Consider the following 25,529-nt stretch of genomic DNA (forward strand, 5'->3'; position numbering starts at 1 on the left):
TATTTCAGCGACCGTAAAAAAAAAAAAAGAGCAGTAGATTGGATAGTCAAAAAGTCTCGATTTATTAAAAGCACAAGACAATAAGTAAGACAAAGGGGAATTGTTCAAATAGGGAACGGATTTAGATTCCAAGAGTACACACCATCAACGAGATCACCTAAAAGTCTCACCCAGACACAAGGACAGGATCCTACCAAGAGGAACACACTCAAATGCTTACAAAACATAATATTCTAAACAAAAATGTTTTACAGTACATAAGATTCAAAAGTTTATTTGTAGGCAATTGCCAATATAACTCATACAAAAATATAATATTTTCATCAACAAATCAAGTAAATAAAATCAATAATAAAGCAAGGAAAACAATGATAATAATAATGAGAATAATAATAATAAGGGAGAGATGATTTACAAGGGGGGGGGGGGGATATAATCTCCCAAAACTAAATATAGCATACATTTAACTATTTAATTCCCTCTCAGCCAAAGACTCCGGTGAGGGCCAGGACAAGCCGAGTTATCTTGTTCCAAGACAAAGACAGAAAACAACACAGAAAATAGATATAGGGGGATAGAAGGCACAGCAAGTGACCTCCTGTCCACCATGGGAGGTCAGATGACCCCACCCAGTCGTTGGTTAGAGTTTATTTCCATTACAACAATGAGGCCATAACAATTTGGGTTATCAGACCTGAAAATAAATACACGTCAATTTATCAGAATCGATAAATGTATTCAATAGCCTGATGTCACGTCCACCCAGCAACCAGCAGCTTGGTTCTAAACAAAGAAAATCGGTGCTTTTTATTCTTCATGCTGGCTAGAACTTTTTCACATGTCATGTGACCAGAATATATAAAAGTCAAAAGATGATCAGATTTATAATGTGCTTCTCCTCTGGATACACTTTTATACTCGTCGGAGAAGTATTTCATAAGGGCGCCCGCCATTGTTCTGATAGTTTAGAACCAGTTACTAAGTTACTATGCATCATTACGAGGGAAGTGACGTCACGACTGTTGAAGCCTATTGCCAGTCATGACCAGCCTATCCCCAGAATCTTTAAGAGAGACACTTTCATTGTTTTATTAATAGTTTACGTGGTTTTAGTGTTACACAATTTAGATTTGGAACTCGCTCGGCGCTTAGTTAAGTCCTTGGAAAAGGCTCTTTACTCACATTCTCTCATCGTACTCGGGTGTAAAATGAGAACCTGGCCGTTAACAGCTTTGTCTCTGTCCGAAAAAAAAAATGTAATATCGCCTAAATGGCGTCATGTCTCGTCCTATAAGTTAAGTGTTGCTGTTGGCCAGGGACCACTAATAAAGCGCTTTGAGCAAGTTTAGTGGAAATTGCGCTACTTAAAAAAGCTCAATTTTTTCTTTTAAAAAAGCTCAACCTCAAATAACATTTGCATAATGGACAGGAATGTCTAGTGCATCTTAACGTATTGGATTGGATAATAATTGAAGTAAAGGTTGTCAAGCCAAACTAAAAGAAAATGTTTTGTCGGTGTTTGATTGAATACACCTGGCCATAGGTACATATGTCATACGCCCATGTACAGATGTTACTCATACTACAGAGTGTAATTTATCATTGGTTTCTCACCCGCTGTCTAATATTTATTGATTCCTATTCACTCTGCCACTTTCTCCATCATTACTATCTATCGACCGCCGAATACATCCAATACTAAGTTTGTAGCGGAATTTCAAAATGATATCTTAGACTTCAACCTTAAAAGTTCACCATATATTTTTATTGGAGATTTCAACATACATTTTAATTCCACTTCTTCGACAGTCACCAAAATCAAGAAAATCCTACACGACAACGATTTACACCAGCACATCACCGAGACAACACACCAGGCCGGCAACATCATTGATTGGGTCATCTCCCCTGCGTCAAGTAATAGAATAAGAAAGACCGAAGTTGTTGACCTAGCGATATCCGATCACAAAGTTTTATTTGTGGATATCGCATTAAAGAAAGTTGATCTCCCGAAACGAAACATAACAACAAGGAATTATAGACAAATTGATATCAGTGGTTTACAAGATAGCATTCGTGACGTCATAAATGAGGTTAAAAATATAAACGACTACAACAAATTATTGCGATCTATTATTGACCGTGAGGCACCGCCACAATGTCGGGTCGTATCGAATCGACCACACTCGCGATGGTTCAATTCCGAGATAAAGGAATTAAAGAGAAAAAAGAGACAGGCTGAAAGGAAATGGCGAAAGAGTGGCCTAACGGTATTTAAAGATATCTACAAAGCAGCTAAGTCGGCTCTTTATAACGCCATCACATGCGCAAAAAAGGCCCACTACAACGAAAAATTTCAAAGCATTACATCTTGCAAAGAACTGTTTTCCACCGCAAACGACCTTCTTGGCAGTAAGAAATCCACACCCCTTCCATCGTCTAGAAATAACACCGAACTAGCTCAAAATTTTGCCAACTATTTCCACGACAAGATAAAATCCATTAGGGAAAACTTAGACAATACATCATCATCATCGTCACCGAGCTTTGGACCATTCCATGGAACGCCACTACATGTTTTCGATCCAGCCACTGAAGATGAAGTGAAGTCAGCCATTTTAGATAGCCCATCAAAATATTGTGACTTATTAGACCCCATCCCAACTAGTATTCTTAAGACTTGTATTGAAGAACTGTTACCAACAATAACTGAACTTATAAATAATTCGTTTGTCTCAGGTAGTGTCCCCGACTCGTTTAAACGTGCCATTGTTAAACCACTATTAAAGAAGTCCGATCTAAATGTAAACGAACTGAAAAATTACAGACCTGTCTCCAACCTTCCATATCTATCCAAAGTGCTTGAACGCATTGTGTTAAAAAGACTTTTGTATCATATCCATCTAAATAATTTAAGTGAAATTTTCCAATCTGCCTATAAATCACATCATAGCACTGAAACTGCCCTTTTAAAAGTATGCACTGATATTCTTAATAGTATTGACAAAAATCATGTCTGTTTATTGACTATGTTGGACCTTTCGGCTGCATTTGACACCATTGATCACGAGATACTTATTAAACGATTAGAAATTACTTTTGGAATTAGAGACACTGCGCTTAGTTGGTTTAAATCATACCTAACATCAAGATCTCAGTCGGTTCTGATCGATGGCGCAGTATCAGAAACATTTCCTCTAAATTACGGCGTTCCGCAGGGGTCTGTCCTTGGTCCTGTTATTTTTACTCTTTATACTCAACCTCTTTCGGATATTTTTGTTAAAAATAAATTAATGTATCATTTCTATGCTGATGACACTCAGATCTATGTAAGCGATATCCCTAGTAATATCCCATCATTAATTACCCGTGTTGAAGACTGTATTAGAGATGTTAAATGCTGGATGGAAATTAACAAGTTAAAGCTGAATAATGAAAAGACAGAGGTGATGGTGTGTGGTAGAAAAAGTGTTTTGAAAGATGATTTTCTGAAGTTTACTCTAAATATAAATGGGTGCACAATTAACCTCTCAACGTGTGTGAAAACCCTCGGGGTAATGCTAGATCAACATATGACTATGCAGGCACAGTTTGATTCTCTATGTAGAAGTTTGACAATAGGCTTAAAAAGAATTGCTTCAGTTAGACCTTTCCTAACAAGAGAAGTAACATGCAAACTAATAACATCTTTCATACTATCTAAAATAGATTACTGTAATTCGTTAATCTCGAATGTAAGCAACGATAAAATATCACGCCTTCAAAGTATCCAGAATGCGGCTGCTAAATTGATTTTAAGAAAGAAGATAACATCCTACTCGTTGCCACTTTTGTATGAGCTGCATTGGTTACCAGTTAATGTGAGAATCGAATTCAAACTAGCAGTATTGTGCTATAAGTGCCTTAATGATCAAGCACCATTGTATATTACTGAATTTTTAGAAACTTATAAGCCAACGAGGAGTCTACGTTCTGCACTAGATTCTACAAAATTAATTGTTACAAATAAATATAAATATAAATTTTACGGCGGCAGATCGTTCAGTCACGTCGGACCTTCCATCTGGAACTCTCTTCCTAAAAGAATAAGAGAAGCGCAGTCCTTATCAATATTTAAATCAAAGTTAAAACACCATCTCTTTGTTAAAACACATCTTGATTAATGCATCTTTGTAATTTGACCCCAATATGAATGTTAATTTAGTTTATGTTATTATATCATTATTTTATATTATTTCCGTATTTGACATAGCATGTGGATGTATTATAACATATCTTGTATTAATGACTTTATGTTTAGTTATTACATTGTTGTATAATGATAATATTATGTTGATGTAGTTTGTATAATGTTTCATTTGTATAATAATGTCACTGTATTATTGTTTCGCGCATTGAGCATCACCCAGTGATGAAAATGCGCGTTATAAATGTCATGTATTATTATTATTATTCCACTGAATCACTGCTCTATTTCCAAGCCATAAACACATCCTGCTTTTTTATAAACTGATAAAACACCTTTTTAAGAATTTGGCCAGAAATCCTTTATTTCTCGTCGCCTAGCTGCCAGAAGTGACTATCTATGTCCAAATTCATGTTGTGAGTAAAATGCTTTTGAAGTTAGTTTTTTTTTCAGTATTATTTCAACTCGTAATAAAAATGTTAGTTTTAAACTTGAAGAAACAGCAATTGGTAAAAGTATGTTAATAGTAATTAATAGACATTATGAAACAAGGCGGAGGAAGACTTTCGAAGCTGGATTGACGAAATGAATTTGGAGGTGTAGCCATATACTACTACTGCTACTACTACTACAACTACTACTATTACTACTGCTACTACTATTGCTACTACTACTACTACTACTACTACTACTGCAACTGCTGCTTCTACTACTAATACAGACTACACCTGTTACTACTACTATAATATTATAATAATATCTGACATCAACTGCTTCACTAATCAGACACACAAAATGTGTATTGATTGACGATAGAGGATGACAACGAAACTGACCACAAGTTACACTTTTAAACCAATTTTCCATTTTGGGTATTTTATCTCATATTCCCGTATTTAATTTGTTATCAAAATACGAAAATCGTACTGGTTGGCAAGTCTGAGACACAAGCACAGAATCCCACTAAGAAGTATACACTCAATATAATATCATCATCTCCCAAAACTTTAACTAAACATTTGACTGTTTCCCTCCCAGCCAAGGACTCCGACAAGGGGAAGGACAAAACCCAGTAATCTCATTCTAAGACAAAGACAGAAAGCAACTCGGAAAACAGATAATAAGGGGATAGAAGACACAGTAAGTGACCTGCCCTCACCAAGGGAGGTCAAAGGACCCCCATCCAGAAACAACGACATCTTTCTTCTCTTGACATAAATTTGTCTTTCTAGTTTATTCAAAGGGAAGACTTAAATAGCCCATATGTCCGCAGCAGTACCTCATGGGACCCCATAAATAGGCTAGTGCCCCCACTTCACAATATATTTGTGGTGACTTTTGACACAAACAAAAAAATGAGGCAACGTTAATTGATTAAGCATATTTATTGCATTCATGAATCAGAATCATTTGTCTTTGTACAGTGGTAAGGGAACTAATTGGGGAAGACAAGTCGGAAGTGTTACATCGTGGGAGAATGTATTCAATAATAATAGTAATAATAATAATAAATAATAATAATAATAATAATAATAACAATAAAAATAATATTAATAATAATTGTAATAATAATAATAATAATAATAACAATAATAATAATAAAAACAACAACAATAATAAAAATAATATCAATTCTCAAAATAAAATAAATGAACCAAACCATTGCCTGACAAAACAATGTTTTTCTTGTTTTACTACTTTTTAAAGTATTCCAAAAAATGGTTATGATTCAATTAACAGTCATTAGGTTGTGGTATTAAAAAAAAAATTAAAAAATTAAAAAAAACATCATTCAATGTTTCAAATTTACACTAAATGTCGAAATTCCTAGAAAATCCAGCATTTTTCTAGTAATTAAATTAGTATTAGACTAAGTCATGTATCCGTGCAGTATTGGTAGACGGAATGGAGAAGATCAGAAATATTCCTGAAGATTTTCTCCCACAGACACTTCCATGGCAGCCACAACCTTATGCGTGTATTTCTCCACTTCGTCCGATTCATCTGAAAAAGACCCAAAAAAAAAAAATCAATCAAAATTCATTTTGAGTCTCATTATTCAGCATTCCAGCAAAATGAACGATAAATCGTTTGGAAAAGTGTCGTCATCAGTGCAATCGTGTTCCAGACACACTTTTTTCCGATACAGATTTTTATCTGATGTTTCATGGACACCCAGACCTGCCAACTATTACAAACAATTCGTAGAATTACGAAATTTTGGCTCCAGTTCCAGATCTTCATGAGCTTGTCACTTATTAAAACGTATTGAAAAAATAATAATTTTAAGGAATTTGAAGTGTTATCTGATCCTTATGAGGGTTAAAGTGTAGATTTTTAAAGTTAACTATTGCACTGCTATTTTTATCTCTTAACCCTCTCCTTACCACCCATAGGAAAATCGTCACATTCGTTACGATGTAACCGACAATTTTCTCATTCTGATTTCTCTTGTACATCACAAAATGTAAAGAAATGCTTTGATTGCAGCTATAAATACTAAACACTGTGTTGTAGAGCTCACTTGATACTATTTTTGTATGAGTAAGAAAAGTCTATTTTTGTGCTGGGTGGGTGTGAATTTTCGGGGGGAAATTCTAAAATTAGCTGGTAAGGAGAGAGTTAAACATTAAGAATTTTAAAATTTTCAAGCAGGCAGGTCTGAACACCATTTCAAGTTTGTATTTTATGTTTCACGCCCACCCTAAATGATAGATTAAATTACAAATAAAATTTACGACTTGGCCAAAAAAAAAAAAAAATTGACTGATGAGAAAATCTCCTCTTTTAAACTTTAAAAAAAAAAAAATTAAATATAATTTTAAAACAAAGCTTTAACCTTAATTCGTTTTGTCATTGGGTTTAATCTAACCTTATGTTATCATTCTATAAAATTTTTTTTTATTAAATAAAGATACATATTGAAATTAATTCCTTCCTAAATTCACTCATTTTAAAAAATTAAAATCATCATCATCATTGCCTTTTTCACCCTGGGTCAGGGTATAGGCCACAGACAAAACGGTTTCCATCCTTCTCTATCCTGAAACTTATATTAAATTCACTCATTTTAAAAAATTAAAATCATCATCATCATTGCCTTTTTCACCCTGGGTCAGGGTATAGGCCACAGACAAAACAGTTTCCATCCTTCTCTATCCTGAAACTTAAATAAACAAGAACAAAAACTTTTATAAAAGCCTTCCTTACCTTCCATGAGCTCAGCAATGAAGGGGATAGACTCAGCCACCAAATGGGTGTAATCTTCTCCCAACTTTTTGTGTAAGGCGTCAACGGCTGATAGAGCCCAGATTCGAACCTAAAACAAACAAAAATTTTTTAAAAAGTTAGTTACATTCAATAATGAAGAAGTTCATGGTTCAGATCTGCTTCAAGCTAGGATCATGTCGAATGTCAAGGTAAAATCGAGACTTAAAACTAACTTAAAACTGACTGCAAAGTCAGATTGACCAATATGGAAATACAAACAAAGCATAATAATTTAACTCGAATTGAATATTAGGGGCAGCATAGCTCAGCGATACAGTCTTTGCTTCGTATGGGAAGGTACCGAATTCGATCACCCGCCGCTGCGCTGTGTGGCCTTGAGCAAGTCGCCTCAATTTGTGGCATTGCACAGCGACTGGCACCCGGCTATTCCATTCTTCCCCTGGAATAGACCCTCGAGACAAATATCCCCCATGGGATGAATAAAGGTAATTTTATTTATTTTTATTCTATTTCTTTTATTTATTGTTTGTTTGTTTTTGTTTTTGTTTTTTATTTTAAGGGTTTCACAGCATCATATCAGCGCCAGTAGAAAGGAAGAAAATGGGAAAGTCAAAAAGTCTAGAAATACAATTAAAGCACACAAGAACAAGTAGGACAAAGGGTAATTGGTTCAAATAGGGAACAGATATAGATTCCAAGAGCATAGCACCATCAGTGTACTTAGTTTGAGATCACCTAAAAGTCTCATCGGAGACCAGCACAAGTCCCACTAAGAGGAACACAATAAAATGTTTACCAAAAAATATTACAGTGCATAAAAGAGGGATAATTTACAAGGTAAAATATATCTCAAATACCATCTCCCAAAACTACAACTAAATATTTGACTGCCACCCAGCAAAGGACTCCAGCCAGGGCCAGGTCAAAACCAAGAAATCCCATTCCAAGACAAAAACAGAAAGCAAACTCAGAAAGCAGATATAGGGGATAGAAGCAAGTGACCTCCTGTCCGCTATGAAAGGTTAACAAAAACCCCATCCAATCAGCCAGTAACAAAAACAGCTGAAACATTAACACATCCTTTAAAATCAGAAAAGTAGTTGTCAGTGACTACGATCTCGAAATGTCAACAAAAAGCTTTGCGTTGTTAGTGAGTCCGTACTTTGGTTTACATTTCGAGATTCTTCACAAATTCACACAATCCACCCAAAATGCTAAGGAATTAAAAACAAGACATTTTACCTGTTCCTGTTCATTCCTGGTCTTCAACAAGACCTGGTAATTGATCAACTTCCACATGTAATCGTCCTTGGAGGAATGGGCCAAACTGGTGATGCAGGGAACTAAAAACTTCTCCACTCTCTCGCTCACAACATCAGGCTTGCCGAGCATGTTCTCTAACTGTAAATGCAAAATGAAATAATATGAACAATCAATTTGTTGTTTGCTGTTTGAAATGGTATTAGCATACACATATCTTTCCTCTTTCAAAAATGCATAAAAAATGGAACAAGGGAACAAATAAATAAGTAAACAAAATTTGATGACCATCATGTTTGGGTATCAATTTTATCAAGACACACCAGAAGTTATTATTTAAAAAAAAACAAAAAGAAACCCAACAACATCAAGCTGTCCAAGAATGTTCTTTAACCGTCAATGCAAAATTAATAATGAAAAAATCTTTTTTTTCTTTTAAATTATTACAGAGTACTTTCAGCCAGATCAATTAGACCCAGTTACCCAATGACTGCTGGGTGGAGAAGAGGGACGAATTAGGAAATTAATGGATTCAAATCCACAAAAGTCAAGTCAGCACAAACTGATTATCACAGTAAAAATTAGCAATCTTTTCTTAATTTTGATCATTGTATCTAAATATATTTAAAGACATGACTGCACCATGTACTCTAAATACAGCTGTGTGCTCTAGTGGTATGACACTCGCCTTCAGACGAAGAGGTCCAGAGTTCAAGTCCCATTCTAAGCAGTGCATAGTTGAGTCCTTGGAAAAGGCTTTTTACCCACATTCTCTCATCGTACTCGGGTGTAAAATGAGTACATGGCTGTCAACAGCGATATATCTACGAGAAATAATTTGTAATATCGCCAGACAGGCGTCGCGTCTCATCCTACATGTAAAGTGTTGCAGTTGGCCAGTAAAGCGCTTTTAGCATGTTTGGTGGATATAATAATAATAATAATAATAATAATAATAATAATAATAATAATACTTTATTGCATCCCAAAAAGGAAATTTTTTGTACAGACGTGTTATAATTTACACATAAGATAAAAATACAATGGAAATAGGATGTATATATATATAAAAAAGGAGCAGCTCTATAACCAGAGCTGCGCTTTATAATATGAATAATTTCAACACTGTAAAATAGTTAAAACTGTCACTATAAATTGAAAATTGAAAAGATTGCAAAACAAATAAATTAATAAATTAATATTTATATTTTTAAAAAGTAAAAATGAGAAATAATTATATATAATGATTATTGCTTGTTGTTATAAAGCCTAATACTGGACGGCAGAAAAGATTTTCGGTGTCTCTCTGTTTTCGTTGAAATAGAGAAAGGGCGACCACTTCTTTCTGACATAATAATTGATGGTCTTAGTGGATGATACTGGTCATTTAATATTTTAGTTATTTTATTTGTACAAAATTTCTCGTATAAAAGATCTACATCGTCAACATCATTTATATAGCGTTTAATGGATTTTTTAATATTTGAATTTATTTTGTTCCTTTCCACTGCTAAGCAATTGCCTCCCAAGCTGTTATACAAAATGACAAAACACTTTCGATTACTGCTCTATAAAATAATGTGCAGAGGGTTTTATCTATTCTAAACTGAGAGAGTTTCGATAAAAAATATGTACGTCTGCACATCTTATGCCTAATTATTTTCAAGTGTTCATCCCACTTGAGCCTGTCATCAATCGTTACACCAAGGTATTTGTAATGAGGAACTCGCTGGACGAATTGGTCCTTTAATTTTAACGGTTCTATCGGTTCCTTCACTCTCCTAAAGTCAATCACTAGCTCCTTTGTCTTGCTTATGTTAAGCTCTAGGTGGTGGGCATCACACCAAGACACAAATCTATCAATTTCTTGCCTATAAGCCACTTCGTTGCCATTTGTTATGAGGCCTTGAAGAGCGGTGTCATCTGCAAACTTTATTAAAGGTACACTCAGGTTTTGACTTCTACAGTCATTCGTGTATATTGTGAATAATACAGGGGACAATACACAACCTTGAGGAGCGCCAGTATTTGTAGTTATACAGGAAGATTTGTTTTGCCCTAATTGAACATATTGTGCTCTCTCCGTAAGAAATTCGAGCACCCAAGCAATTATATACTTGTTTAAATTCAGACTAGTCAATTTTTGAACAACCAACTGAGGTTGCATTGTATTGAACGCTGAAGAAAAATCTGCAAAAAAAAACGCTATATGTAAAGACTCTAGCAAATACTAAGTATTAAATGAAGTTGTTTAAATTTTTAAAAATTACAAGCCTGATACCTCATTCAAAACAAAACAAATTTTTTTTTTTATTTTAAAATTTGGACAAATTAAAGACATAAAGACCACAATTTGATTTTTTTTACCTGATCGACGATAGGCTGCATGACAATATCGAATCGTTCCTTATTCATAAAAGCCTCTGTGTCATGATGGAAGGTCTTTTGTAAACAGCTGAGTATGTACTCAAGCAACAGACAGCTCTTCTTTCTCGCTTCCTTCCCTTTGCCAAAATATTTGACCTCTGACAGAGACATAAAAGAAAATGAAAACCAAAAATATTTTTAGTAATAATAATAATTTAAAAATTTTAAAATAATAATATAATAATAATAATAATAATAATAATAATAATAATAATAATAATAATAATAATAATAATAATAATAGTAATAATAATAATAATAATAATAATAATAATAATAATAATAATAATAATAATAATATAATAATAATAATAATACAATTTATCTTAAAACACCTGTTCCATAAAATATAGCTCTAGGCGCACACTATCAATAAACAATTCAGAGAAGATTTTATGGTCCTATTAGTGAACAAAAAAGCAAGTTTATCAATTGGAAAAATACTCATAGAGGAGTAAAATCATAAACAAGGAAAAAAGACATCTGATGAATTTCTACACAATTTAGATGAATTGATCTCACTTGTTTCATTTTCAAACAGTTCTATATTTTTAGTGTAAAAACACGACAAAGACGTTGAGCGATCTCCAATTTACTTGTTATAAAATAATTAATTAAAGAAAGGAACTTGCAACATTATTCTAACATAAAAATAAACATAACATAAATGATGATAATGATGATGATGATGATGATGCCGATGATGATAATGATAATGATGCAACTCAACTTACTTGATTTCGATTTGTTGTTTGAATCGAGGACATCTGCACTGTGCTTCAGAATATGTCCAGCAAACAATGTAAACAGATTCTTCAGATTTTCAGCCAAACTGAGGAGAATACGACAATAGATTTTGTTACAATGCTGATGGTGAAAAAAAGTGAAAAAGGAGGAAAATTTTGAACAATTTCCTTTGAGCTCCATTTTTAATACACTAACCCCCACACTTAGAGACAATTGAGATGAAAACTATTATTAATAATATAGCTAATTTGTGGAAAGTAGTAGAAAACCACCAATTTGTTCCATCACATATCAAGTCTCTCACTGCCAGTACATTTGATTGGGCGGAAATGTAATGTTTTTAAAGGAGGAAACTACTCCTCTGACACCAAAATCACAGATATAAAGATCATGAATAAAATCAATTAAGTGGGAATTAAATATTGAAGATTTTTAAAGTCCACTGACAGCAGGGAATGCCAACCAATGGAACACGAGTGACATTTTCCCTTCATTATGTAACAAAAAAAACAAAAACAACCCCAACAAACCTGCTACAGACTCTGTAAAAAGTAAGCACTCTGTCTTTGCTTGCCTCTTCTTCGGTGGCCCAGGAATAGAGCTGAGGATGACAATGGAATCTCTTTAGGAATTTACACATCAAAAAGAAGAAAAAAAACTAAAATTCGAGAGCAAGATTACTAAGCCCCAATTTGTACACTTAAACATCAATGGTGATTCCTGTTGACATAATATGATATATTTGCTTGATAAATAATCTCTATTCCTACATAGAACGTCAAGGAAAAGGCATCTGTAGATGTCTTGTGGAAGGGTGTCAGAACAAAACAAAACAAAACAAAACAACAACACACACAATATCCATTTTATGGTCTTATGGTACAACATCTGCTATTTGACCTTCAGGTTCCTTGATTCCAGCCCCACTGTGGGCAGTGGAAAGTTGGAGTTTTTGGAAAAGCTCCATAATTCACATTCTATCACCCTTACAGCAACGTCTCCGTCAAAAACACAAATGTAATAGCACTTTACAGGCGTCATGTCTTGTACTACATGATATGCTTGGGCATTGGCTAGGGACCTCTTGCAAAGTACTTTGAATACATTCAGTGGATATTGGACTTTATTAAAAAAAGCTCAAGCGAAAACCAAATTCAAGACCAATCTGAATCCTGTCGAGACTATTTAATTATTTATATCAATTGGAGGCGAAGTGGCCGAGTGGTTAAGGCATTGCACTGTGATCTGGAAGGTCCTGGATTTGAGCCCTGCTTCAGGCACTTTGGCTTTATTCCTTGGGCAAGATTATTAACCCCAATTTGCTCACTTTGGACAACATGGTGATTCCTGATTCGTTCATGAAATACTGTCGCAGATGGGCGTAAAGTAATTTTAAAAACAAAAATATCAATTGTAATATTTCATTTTAAACACTCTACAACCAGATCGATGTCTTTCTGTTAAATACATACTCTCAAAAACATACAGTCTTATTCCTTTTGACTTCAATGATATAGACTAACAGTGTGTCTTGTTGTGATTAATTTTTTATTATTTATTATTCAATACTTATTACTTAAATGTAATAATTCCTGACCAACATTCTCATTAAGTTGAGTATTTAAATATCTGGAACAGATTAAATATATTGATTATTTGTGCCCCACATTAATATAAATAATTTTTAAACTACCAAAAAGGGATGGAATAAGACAGATTCCAGTTACCTGCATCAACATTGGTTTAAACTGGGCCTCTGACAATTTGAATACAAGAGCCACGAATGCATCAATCACAAAACCTTCCACTGTGGCTACAGCTGATGTTGTCATCTGACAGAAAAAATAAAAGAGGGATTTTTAAAAAAAGGAAAAAAGAAAGAAAAAAGGAATGTTTAGGACCATTGATCAGTCGTAAATTTCTGTACCTAATATTTTCATGGCATAATAAAACTTTAAATAAATGCGATATTGATTTGAATGAAATAGTTCTACACATTATTCTCCTTATCTTCGCATACATTTTTTTTTCTGTCATCCTGGGACATCAACCTACCTTATCATTTTCTTGGTCATTTTCATGTATAACTAAGGCTTTATAAACCATTTGGAATTGACAAGAGAAAGAGCAAGTTATTGTTGTGGTGAGAAGGAAAAGACAGAATTGGATTTGGCATGTCTAGATTAGGAAAAGAAAAGAATGATTTTACAGTGGCATGGAGATGGAATCCCGAGGGAAAGAGAGGGAAATGTTGCTGCTCGAAGCTCGAAGAAATAAATTATAATGTGAAATTGAATGTAAGCTTCAATTTAATTATTAAAACAGATCTGTTTTTTGTAATTAAATTGAAGCTTACATTCAATTTCACATTATTATTTATTTGAGGGAAAGAGGCCCAAAACAAAATGGCATAGGACAGTGGAAAAGGAAAGGAATGAAATAAGATGGCGCTCCTGGTGGCAGAGTGCTACAACTGTAGCCAAGGACCGGATGAAACGGAAGGAAAATGTCCTGGCCTTATGTGCCTCCTGGCACTGATTGTTGTTGTTTGTTGTTTTGTTTGTAAGGCTTTTACGGCGTTTGCAACACATTTAGGTCATGTCAGCGCAAGTAAAAAGGAAGAAAATGGGATAGTAAAAACATATTACAATTAAAGCACTCAAGAAAAGGTAAGACAAAGGGGAATTGGTTCAAATAGGGAACAGATGTAAATTCCAAAAGAACAATACCAGTGTATTTAGTTTGAGATCACTAAATGTCTCATCCAGACACAAGCACAGTTCCACGCCAAGAGGAACACACTCAATTGTTTACGAATAATACATATGTAAAAGGAAAAATAATACAGTGCACACAACAGAGAGATGATTTACAAGGAAAACAATATCATCTCCCAAAACTACCTATACATTTGACTGTTTCCCTCCCAACCAGGGTATCCGGCCAGTCAGGACAAAACCAAGTAATCTCATCCCAAGACAAAGACAGAAAGCATGTTGGAAAACAGACAGAGGGGATAAAAGACACAGTATGTACCTCCCTCCCCACTATGGGAGGTCAGGAAGCCCACCCAGCTTCCTGGCGCTGAGATATTGAAGGTTAAGGTAAAAGTTTATTTTAAAAAACAGTAAATGAGGACTTTGTTGACTTTGGGGTTTACTAAAAACGATCCAATAATTTCATGATCTATTACGACTTTATGGTTTACTAATAACAAATCCGATAATTTCATGATCTATCATGACTTTATGGTTTACTAATAACAAATCCAATAATTTCATGATCTATCATGACTTTAGGGTTTACTAATAACAAATACGATAATTTCATGATCTATCATGACTTTATGGTTTACTAATAACAAATCCAATAATTTCATGATCTATCATGACTTTAGGGTTTACTAATAACAAATACGATAATTTCATGATCTATCATGACTTTAGGGTTTACTAATAACAAATCCGATAATTTCATGATCTATCATGACTTTATGGTTTACTAATAACAAATCCAATAATTTCATGATCTATCATGACTTTAGGGTTTACTAATAACAAATACGATAATTTCATGATCTATCTAACACAAACAAAAAACCTAATGAATAGAAATATTAAAATAAAACTTACATCTGTTTTCACAGCCCGAATACCCAGGCAGACGAAGAAGAACTTGACAATGTCTTGCAAGAACAAGGCCAGGTTTTCACGATTGATGTTGACGATGTGATCCTTCAACATGGCCATCAAACATTCAGCACAGTCCTTGATCAGATTGAAAGATGTGCATAATGTAAACACTTTCATCACAAAATAGAAGCAATAAAGGTTTGGCTCTTTTATTTTATTTATTTTTTAATATATTTTTTTTCAGGCAACTTCTCAGCAGTACGGTCTTTGCTTCGTACCCAGAATGTATAGAGTATGACTACCTGCCTCGTTGTGTGGCCTTGAGCAAGTCAACTCGCCCAAGCTCACTTTGCAGCGCTGCACTGTGACGAATGCCTGGGTTATTCCAGTCTTCCCTTGGGGATAAATAAAGGGAATTTTTATTTTTTTAATTTTTTTTTTTAATTTATTTGTTTACATGGAAAACACTAAATTTCATGTACAAAATGCAATCTCATTAGATCGTCAAATTTGTAGGAAACAACAATTTCAGGTTTCAGGTTTGGCAAAGTAGACGAGTGGTTGAGGCTTTGCACTGTGATCTGGAATGTCCAGGGTACGAGCACTTCAGGGTTTTTTCTATGGGCAAGATTATTAACCCCCAATTTGCTTACTTGACAACATAGGTGTTTCCTGTTGACATCACATTTGGTTTGATGAATTATCTATATTCCTTCATGGAATGCCAAGGCGATGGGATCTATGAACCCGTGTTAGAAGGGCGTAAATTTTTTTTCTTCTTTACATAATATAGACCAAACGAGGAAATTCACCACAAATGACAAAGGAATCTTACTGATAATTTGTCCTCCAATGCGTTGAAACTCTTCTGCATGACAGGTAGAAATGTTCTGGTGGAAGTCAGTGTTGCCACCGTTGTGCTGATTTGGAACAGAAATAAAATTTTCAGAAAAAAAAATATATCGATAAATTGTTTTTTCAATTTGTACTATTTCTACAAAAAATACATCTGAGCCCAATTTATCAAAGTTCTGTAACTTTAACATCTTAAAAAGCGCTCTAGGTGCTATTTTATGGAAATACTAAAGAAAGAGTGAAATGGAGAGGCTTCAGATGGGAACAATACAGTATTGTCCCATCCAAAGCCTTTCCTGTTTCACTCTTTCTTTATTTCCATGATCCCAGGTTTCAGGCAGCCCCCACTGCTCTCTATTTTATGGAAAACGACACACAAATTCACATTATCATTGTTTTTTATTATTATTATCATCATTTAAAATTCAATGTGTAATATTTTAAACAAAAAGTTACCACATACCAGATTTGTTTGATCTTCTGCACCACAATTGGTTTCTGGGAATCTGCTTCAAGCTCAGAATTCACTGTACAAATCTGAAACACGAGATAGAAGATTCAAGGAAGCATTGAGTTTTTATAAGAATTTCTAACATATGGTGATATTTGAATTACAAAATGGGAATTTCAATGCAATACATACTTTATAGTGAATTTGTTGTTTGTTTTTAAGGGTTTTATGGCGCTTGCAACACATAAAGGGCATATCAGCGCCAGTAAAAAGGAAGAAAATGGGATAGTAAAAAGTTCTAGAATTACAATTAAAGCACAAAAGAAAAGGTGAGACAAAAGGGAATTGGTTCAAATAGGGAACAGATGTAGATTCCAAGGGCACACCATCAAAGTACTTAGTTTGAGATCATCTAAAAGTCTCATCTAGACACAAGTACAGGTCCCCACTAAGAGGAATACACTCAAATGTTTACAAATCATATAATATAAAATGTAAACTAAACATAATACAATGCTTAAGAGAGATGATTTACAAGGAAAAAAATAACATCTCCCAAAACTATAACTATACATTCGACTGTTTCCCTCCCAGCCAAGGAACTCTGGCCAGGGTTAGGACAAAACTAAGTAATCACATTCCAAGACAACGACAGGAAAACAATTGGAAAACGGGTATGGGGGGATAGGAGACACAGTATGTACCTCCCTGCCCACTATGGGAGGTCAGGATCCCCACCCAGATAGTGAATTTAATAGTCTATTCTAATAATTAAATTGAAAATAAGCAAGGTTAGCAGTATTGAAGAGGGATGGTATAGTGATTGATATAGTACAACCTTTTTGTATTAAGCTCAGAGAAACGACATTAAATTACAAATAGCTAAGGTTTGGTAAAATAATTGGATATACCTGAACAACGATGTCGGTGAGATAAGGACTCAAAAACAGTGGGACGGCTTCGATGATCTTTTGAAGGGAAGTAATGGCCGCTACCAAGAGAACTCCATGCCTGGTGAAACAATTTGATGAACAAATGAAGAAAATTATTTCTATACACGGGTGATTTTATGGCACAAAATTAAAATCTTCTTAAGGATTAGAAAAAATAATCATTAAAAAACCTCAACCATTTGTTAAAGCGAAGGACATAATCAGTCAGATGGTGAAAAGGTTTGAATTGAGATATTGCCAAGTTTAGATAGAAGGTCAATTTTTATCAAAAATGAGTTCCTGTCATAAATGATTAAACCAACCCTTTTTCTACGTCTTTGGGAAATATCAAAGCTTAATTTCACTTCTAAATATTTTTTACAGCGAGTCAAGTTGAAAAAGTATGAAATTTGAGAAAAGATGCTGGATACCTTTCCCATACATCTGATCATAACTTCATGAAAAATCACCCGATTTACTTCAAATAAAGATTAAAATGCTCTAGTGGGCATAATCTTTCCGAAAATGAAAAGAATAAATAAAATACAAATCCAAAATTTTCACCTTCCGACTGATTATGTCATGCACTGACACATGTGTTAAAATATTGCTTTTAAATCCCTTATAGACTAGTTACGCCAACAAAACTTTGTTGAATCAAAGATCTTTATATAATTGTCGGATTGGAGTCAACAATCTGTACGTAGTTCTATGACACTTTCGTAGTAGTGGACAGGTCTGAGTCACTAATGTAGCCTTCAGGCAAAATCATAAAAATGGTTTTAAAAATTGAGCTTTTATATAGGGCAATATCCACTAAACATGCTCAAAGCGCTTTACAAAGGATCCCTGGTCAACAGCAACATGTAGCATGTAGGATGGAACATAATGCCTGTTAGGTGATATTACAATTTTTCAGACAAAGACAACACTGTTAACGGCCAGGTACTCATTTTACACCTGAGTACGGTGAGAGAATGTGAGTAAAGAGCCTTTTCCAAGGACTCAACTATGCGCCGAGTGCGAGGCTCGAACCCAGGACCTTCCGATCCGAAAGCGAGTGTCATACCACTAGACCACATAGCCGCACATAAAGCTCTATGAAAGACAAACTACATCACAATTTTATAAGCATAATAAAAAAATAACTTGTCTCCTTACTCGCTAGACGGTGTCTGCAGTTGTCCGATGACCAACGGCATCAGTTCCTTCAGGTGTTCTATGGCGTGAGCTTTGGCTGCACTCACGACTTCTGCCACACACAGCATAGCTGATGCACACACCGTTCCGTTGTCCTCGTGATGAGATAATGCCTTCACACACAAGTCCAAAACCTATTTCGAAAAAAAGCAAAAGTACTTAGTTGTAAGATGTTCATTAAATTCTTATTTACTTATTTATTATGTCTAACTGATTTAATTTGAATTCCTGGTATGAATTACAATACTTAGTAGTATTGATATCACACAACTATTTTGGTGCTGGGCCGCCTATTTTTAATTATCTCTATGTAATAATTGAATTTTAAATTGTCAAATGTGTTGTTACCAGTAAATGAGAGCGTATACTTTCAAACATTGTGAACCAAACAACAAATTGCCTTTATGGACAATAAAGATCATATTATTATCATTATGTCTCTTTGTCTCAACAAAAATAAAAATTCATTGCATACCCACAACTTATATGATAAGGAAAAGAAAAAAACCAAAAAAACTCCACAATATCTTGACATGCAATCAATAACGACGTCAAATCAGCTCTATTGATAAACATTCATATTTTAGTTTTTGGGCTTTGTTTCTAGGTCCCTGAGAATTCAACTACAATAAATATACTATATGTAAAACAGAAAGATAGAGAAGAAAAAAAATAAGAAAGAAATGTAATTAGGATTGGACTGGGGGAAAAAAAAAGGGGAGGGGGAGGGGTTGACGATAATAAGAGATTGAGTAATCATTGTGTCATACAAACCTCCAGGAATGGTTCATGGTGGGCCTCACCAAGTATCCGACACAAAACTTTCAAGCCGTAGATGGCCGTCTGACCATTGGCCAGCTCTTCCTCTTTGGATTTGCTCTCTTTACTCTTCTTGGCCAGGAGAGTCTGCTTGACAATCACTTGTAGTTTGGTCACAATGGGCCACAACATTTCCTTCTGTAGAAAACATAAAAATACACAGAGTGTGAAGATTTTTTTTAAATTATCATTTTTTGTCCTTTCAGACTAAGTCGACTTTCTTTCTTTCCTTACAAAACTTTCATTAAAAACGCTCAATTTATTTCAGTAGCGACAACTTTATAAAACCTTGGAGTAATTAAAAACATAATTAGATGGGACTGTATAGTCTTTGCTGTGTATCCAGAGGATATTGAGTTTGATTCCCCAATGCCCTATGTGAATTCTAGCATGTAATCACACCCTGCCTCACTTTGCACTATAGCAGCATTGCAGGATTAGTCCTTTCCGTGGAATTCACCCAAAAGAAAAATGTCTCCATGAGGATGAATAAAGGTAATTTTATTCTTATCCAGACCTGCCTATTTGAAAAGTTTAAAAAATTCGTAGTTTTTAGGACACAGACATTGTTAACTATAGCAACTTTACAGATTTAATAATTTACCCTCACAATGATTATATAACACTTCTAAATCCTTAGTATTGTGCACTCTGGCATCAAGTTTCATTTTCAATAAGTTTTAACGACTTAGAAATGCTCCTGAATTTCTGAAATCGAAGCCAAAATTTCGAAATTCTACAAATTTTTCGTAGCAGTAGGTAGGTCTGCATATCTATCTCCACTTTAAATGAATAATTAACAAAGTGTTTTAATCAATCATCAGTCCAGGATGTTTGTGTAAAATGTTACCTGCTTGGCATTGACGCCGCTTTCCTTGTAGTAATGCAGTTTGGTATTCAGAAGCTCCATGGCCCTCTTTTGTACCATGGGTAAGGCGTGCTCCATGAGGCCGCAGACCACTGTCATGAACATTGTGTCTGGCAACAAGTTTACCATCTGGAGACAGGGAAAACAAACAACAAAAAAAAACATTCATAGAAGATTCTAGCAGGCGTAGTGTCTGCAGGGTAACACCACAATGGGCTTAACAATGAGATAAGAAGCTTGATTCCAGCCCTCGCATTGGAAAACCCTATCATTTCTTAGTAAATACGTAATCATTGAATAATGCTTTAAAAGTGTTAAATAATAATTTTATTCAACAGTTGCAGAATACTTGCGCACATTTTATTGGTGTGAAATTAGGTATAAAAAGACAGTTGATTGGTAATTATAAATCATCTTTTGGTGCGCATGAATACAAATCCAATGTTTTTAGTTTTGGGTCAAATTGTCATTCAAGCAGAAGGAGAAAGATACAAATTATGGTGAATAGAAGTACTAATACCAAACCATTTGGTTACAAATAATCTTACTTAGAGAGGTAGAATAAACAAATTCTTTCATTTCTTTGTATTTATTAACTCATTATCTTTTTATCGTGTCATAACACATACTCGCAAGCTCGTTGTGTTATCAGGCACAATAAAAATAACTCGTTTAATAAATACAAAGAGATGAAAGAATCGTACAATAAACAACACTACATAATTGATTTTTAAGACAATAACTGGAAATAACAAATGTATTTGTATCAGATGTGATTGTAATAGGGTTCAACAGTCGTGACATCACTTCCTTTGTAATGACGCATAGTAACTGATTCTAAACTATCGGAACAATGGTGGATGCCATTATCTCCATCACCGCCCTTATAAAATACTTCTCTGATGAGAATAAAAGTGTATCCAAGGAGAAAAACATTTTAAATCTGATCATGTTTTGACTTTTACACATTCTGATCACATGACATGTGAATAAGTTCTTGCCAGCATGAAGAATAAAAAGTAACAATTTTCTTAGTTTTGATCCGAAATACTGGCTGCTGGGCGGACATGAAATCAGTGTATTGAATCCTATTCCATAATGTTCTCTGCTGGTAAAAAAAAAAATACTCACATTATCCAATAAATCGTGACATTTGTGGAGTAAGAATCTCCAAAACCTGGCCGAGGCATCTTGTTGATGTAGATCATGTGACTTGGTCACCTGACTAATAAATTGGAGGACAGTTTCCATCATGCTCTGATACTGACTCAGGAAGGATTCTGGGTCTTGTTGTGAAAGCTGCAAAAGAAATAATCAAGCTAAATACTGGGATGCCAAAAGCTGTTCATCACAGAAGGACTTGTTTGTTTATTTGTTTTTAAGGGTTTTACAGCATTTGCAACACATTTAGGTCATATCAGTGCAGTAAAAAGGAGGAAAATGGGATGGTAAAAACATTCTAGATTTACAATTAAAAGGACTTGAAGAAGAAGTATGAGAAGCCGAAAAGTGATTCAAAAAGGGAACAGAAGTTGTTTCCAGAACACACTATCAGTGTACTTAGTTTGAAATCACCTTAAAGTCTCAACCAGACACCAGCACAAGTTCCCACGAAGAGGAATACACTCAAATGTTTACAAATCATATGTTAAAATTAAAAAAAAAAATAACAGTAAATAACAGATAATTTACAATGAAAAAAATATCATCTCCCAAAACTATAACTATACATTCAACTGTTTGCCTCCCAGCCAAGGACTCAGCCAGGGTCAGGACAAAACCAAGTAATCTGATTCCAAGACAAAGACAGAAAGCAATTGGAAAACAGATACAGTGGGATAGAAAACACAGTAAGTACCTCCCTGCCTACTAACCAGGATAAATTCGGGTTCCATGGGCAGAGTGGCTCCAAAGGAAGGAAGACGCCAACAGGAAGACAAAAGAGAGGTACACCAAACTTTAAATTGGAGGCATTCCATAGAGCAGGATTTAAGGAAAGGAGGATTGTTCTGGAAGGAAGCTGAAGAGATTGCCCATGCCAGAAATATGTGGATATTTGTGACAGCACGATTCGTCACGGGAAGGACTAAGTTTACTAAGGTTATATAAGTCATACTGGGTTAACCCGTTTGTATCTACCTCTGCTACAAGATGCTGACTCCCCATCAAGTGTGACAATGCAAAGACAGATCCGTATTTGAAATGTCTCAATTGTTTCGTGGAGTGATGCTCCACGCTGAAAATGTCAGTGTCGTTCTTGGACAGTTCTTCAATCTTTGTAACGTCTTTCCTGGCTTGTACCATCTTGTGGTCCTCTTTATCTGTTGTAACAAAATGATAAATATTGTCAGTGATAACTGACATAAAATATTGTCAGTGATAATTGACATAAAATATTGTTAGTGATAACTGACTTAAAATATTGTCAGTGATAATTGACATAAAATATTGTCAGTGATAATTGACATAAAATATTGTCAGTGACAACTGACATAAAATATTGTCAGTGATAACTGACATAAAATATTATCAGTGATAATTGACATAAAATATTGTCAGTGATAACTGACATAAAATATTGTCAGTGATAACTGACATAAAATATTGTCAGTGATAATTGACATAAAATATTGTCAGTGATAACTGACATAAAATATTATCAGTGATAATTGACATAAAATATTGTCAGTGATAATTGACATAAAATATTGTCAGTGATAATTGACATAAAATATTGTCAGTGATAACTGACATAAAATATTGTCAGTGATAACTGACATAAAATATTGTTAGTGATAACTGACATAAAATATTATCAGTTATAATTGACATAAAATATTGTCAGTGATAATTGACATAAAACATTATCAGTGATAATTGACATAAAATATTGTCAGTGATAATTGACATAAAATATTGTCAGTGATAATTGACATAAAATATTGTCAGTGATAATTGACATAAAATATTGTCATAAATCGTGAACCAAACAACAAATTGCTTTTATGGACAATAGAGATCATAACATTAGTATAATTTTATCATCATCATCATCCTTATTATCACTATTATTATTATTTTTATTATTATCATCATTATTATAATTATCAATATCATCATCATCATCATTATTAAACAAAATTATTCGATATTCAGTCATGTTGAATGTGAGAGAATCTTGACCACAATGACGAGACCTACCAATATTGTCTGGCAGTTTCATCAAATAATCCGTGGCCACCATCACACACTGGAAGCATTCCCGAGTAGAAAAGGCTTCAAACAAACTGGACAGAAACTCGAGATCCGATGATGATAAAGGTCCTGACGTCTGTTGAAATGGACACAAAGGAAACATTACCTGATTAAATTTAAATGCTGTAATCCTTTAGATGCCAATTGAAGAGCCTTGTGCTAACAGAACTTGTGCCACAGGAAGTTGAGCTTTGATCTTTTTTTTTTTTTTTTTTAATATAGCGCAATATCCACTAAACATGCTCAAAGCGCTTTACAAGGGATCCCTGGCCAACAGCAACACTTAACATGTAGGACGGGACATGATGCCTGTTAGGCGATATTACAATTTTTTTCGGACAGAGACAACACTGTTAACAGCCAGGTACTCATTCTACACTCGAGTACGGTTAGAGAATGTGAGTAAAGAGCCTTTTCCAGGGACTCAACTATGCGCAAAGCGAGGCTCGAACCCAGGACCTTCCGATCCGAAAACGAGTGTCATACCACAAGACCACATAGCTGCACAAGTTTGTTAAGTTTTATAAAGACTAAAGTTTGGATTCTGCTTTAGAATGTATACCCAAAAGAAATATGAAATAGTATTGAGGTAAAGGCTGTAGATTACGTCCATCATGAAAATAATTAGTGAATGAACCGAGGTGATTAATCTTTGAGTGCATCACTGATTAGCTGAAAATTCATGAAAATATGACTTTAAAAAAGTAATAAACAAAAATGAATATAACAGCTTCTAAAAAGAACAAAAAACCCAACACAGAACGTTTCAGGCTCAAAACCCTTCTTCAGCCAACAATTAAAAAAAAACAATAAAGACATAAATACATGACTAAATTCCAGATTGACATCAATCCACAAGACTGCATCGCTGCACATCTTAGAATAAAAAACAAAACAAAACCCACATTACCTGGTCCTGCTCGTCTTTCGACACTCCAGTCTTGGGTCTCTGCACGACGTTCTCTAAGAAAAGAAGCACCACCCTCCATAGGTAATCATCCACTCCCAGCACAGTGAGAAGTTTCTCGAAGAGCCTGATCTTCCTGTGGGATGGGATGTGTGGGATGGCATCCACAAACACCCTCAGCACGACCGTCATCACATCCTCTGACTGACCAGCCATCGTCGTGATTTTCTCCGATGATTTCTTTTTCTTAGTGGGACTCCTATTTCCTTTCATCTTTTCTTCGCAAGCCTGAAATAAAATCAAAACTAAATGAGACACCACACCTGCCTGTCAGAATTTTTTTTTGTTTTTACAGCGCTTGCAACACATTAAGGTCATATCAGTGCCAGAAAAAAGGTAGAAAATGGGATAGTAAAAAATTCTAGAATTACAATTAAAGCATCCAAGAATAAGGCAGACAAAGGAGAATTAGTTCAAATAGGGAACAGATGTAGATTCCAAGAGCACACTATCAGTGTACTTAGTTTGAGATCTGTCCGGATAATAGAGAAGACATCTGCATTGTGGAGTTCCAGATAAGAGAAACGAGACTGTAATAGTTCCAATCTGATTAAATCTAAATTTGAGCTTTTATATAGGACAATATCCACTAAACGTGCTCAAAGTGCTTTACAAGGGGTCACCGACCAACAGCAACACTTAACATGTAGGACGTGAAATGACACCAATTAGGTGATATTGCATTTTTTCGGACAGAGA

The 25,529-nt window shown here is 34.6% G+C and overlaps 1 protein-coding gene across 2 annotated transcripts in view; it reads right to left on the reverse strand.

Moving 5' to 3' along the window:
- Positions 1–5,881: 5,881 nt before the first annotated feature.
- Positions 5,882–25,529, reverse strand: part of LOC144963225 (HEAT repeat-containing protein 1-like) — a 45,741-nt gene continuing 26,093 nt past the window's right edge. For both annotated transcript variants that reach the window (XM_078897061.1, XM_078897062.1), the window contains exons 28-45: positions 24,774–25,058; positions 23,810–23,939; positions 22,748–22,929; positions 21,740–21,907; positions 20,591–20,737; positions 19,696–19,878; positions 18,883–19,055; positions 17,701–17,800; positions 16,802–16,875; positions 16,319–16,403; positions 15,484–15,618; positions 13,579–13,683; positions 12,382–12,452; positions 11,839–11,936; positions 11,045–11,202; positions 8,660–8,818; positions 7,397–7,505; positions 5,882–6,190 (exon numbers count right to left, since the gene is read on the reverse strand). In XM_078897061.1, coding sequence (XP_078753187.1) covers positions 6,102–6,190; positions 7,397–7,505; positions 8,660–8,818; positions 11,045–11,202; positions 11,839–11,936; positions 12,382–12,452; positions 13,579–13,683; positions 15,484–15,618; positions 16,319–16,403; positions 16,802–16,875; positions 17,701–17,800; positions 18,883–19,055; positions 19,696–19,878; positions 20,591–20,737; positions 21,740–21,907; positions 22,748–22,929; positions 23,810–23,939; positions 24,774–25,058 — 2,451 coding nt within the window. In that variant the 3' untranslated portion in view covers positions 5,882–6,101. The remainder of the gene's footprint in view (positions 6,191–7,396; positions 7,506–8,659; positions 8,819–11,044; positions 11,203–11,838; positions 11,937–12,381; positions 12,453–13,578; positions 13,684–15,483; positions 15,619–16,318; positions 16,404–16,801; positions 16,876–17,700; positions 17,801–18,882; positions 19,056–19,695; positions 19,879–20,590; positions 20,738–21,739; positions 21,908–22,747; positions 22,930–23,809; positions 23,940–24,773; positions 25,059–25,529) is intronic.

The sequence above is a fragment of the Berghia stephanieae genome, chromosome 1, assembly GCF_034508935.2.
Source record: "Berghia stephanieae isolate SIO BIC M18660-M18661 chromosome 1, UCSD_Bste_1.3, whole genome shotgun sequence".
In the NCBI taxonomy this organism is placed as follows: Eukaryota; Metazoa; Mollusca; class Gastropoda; order Nudibranchia; family Aeolidiidae; genus Berghia; species Berghia stephanieae.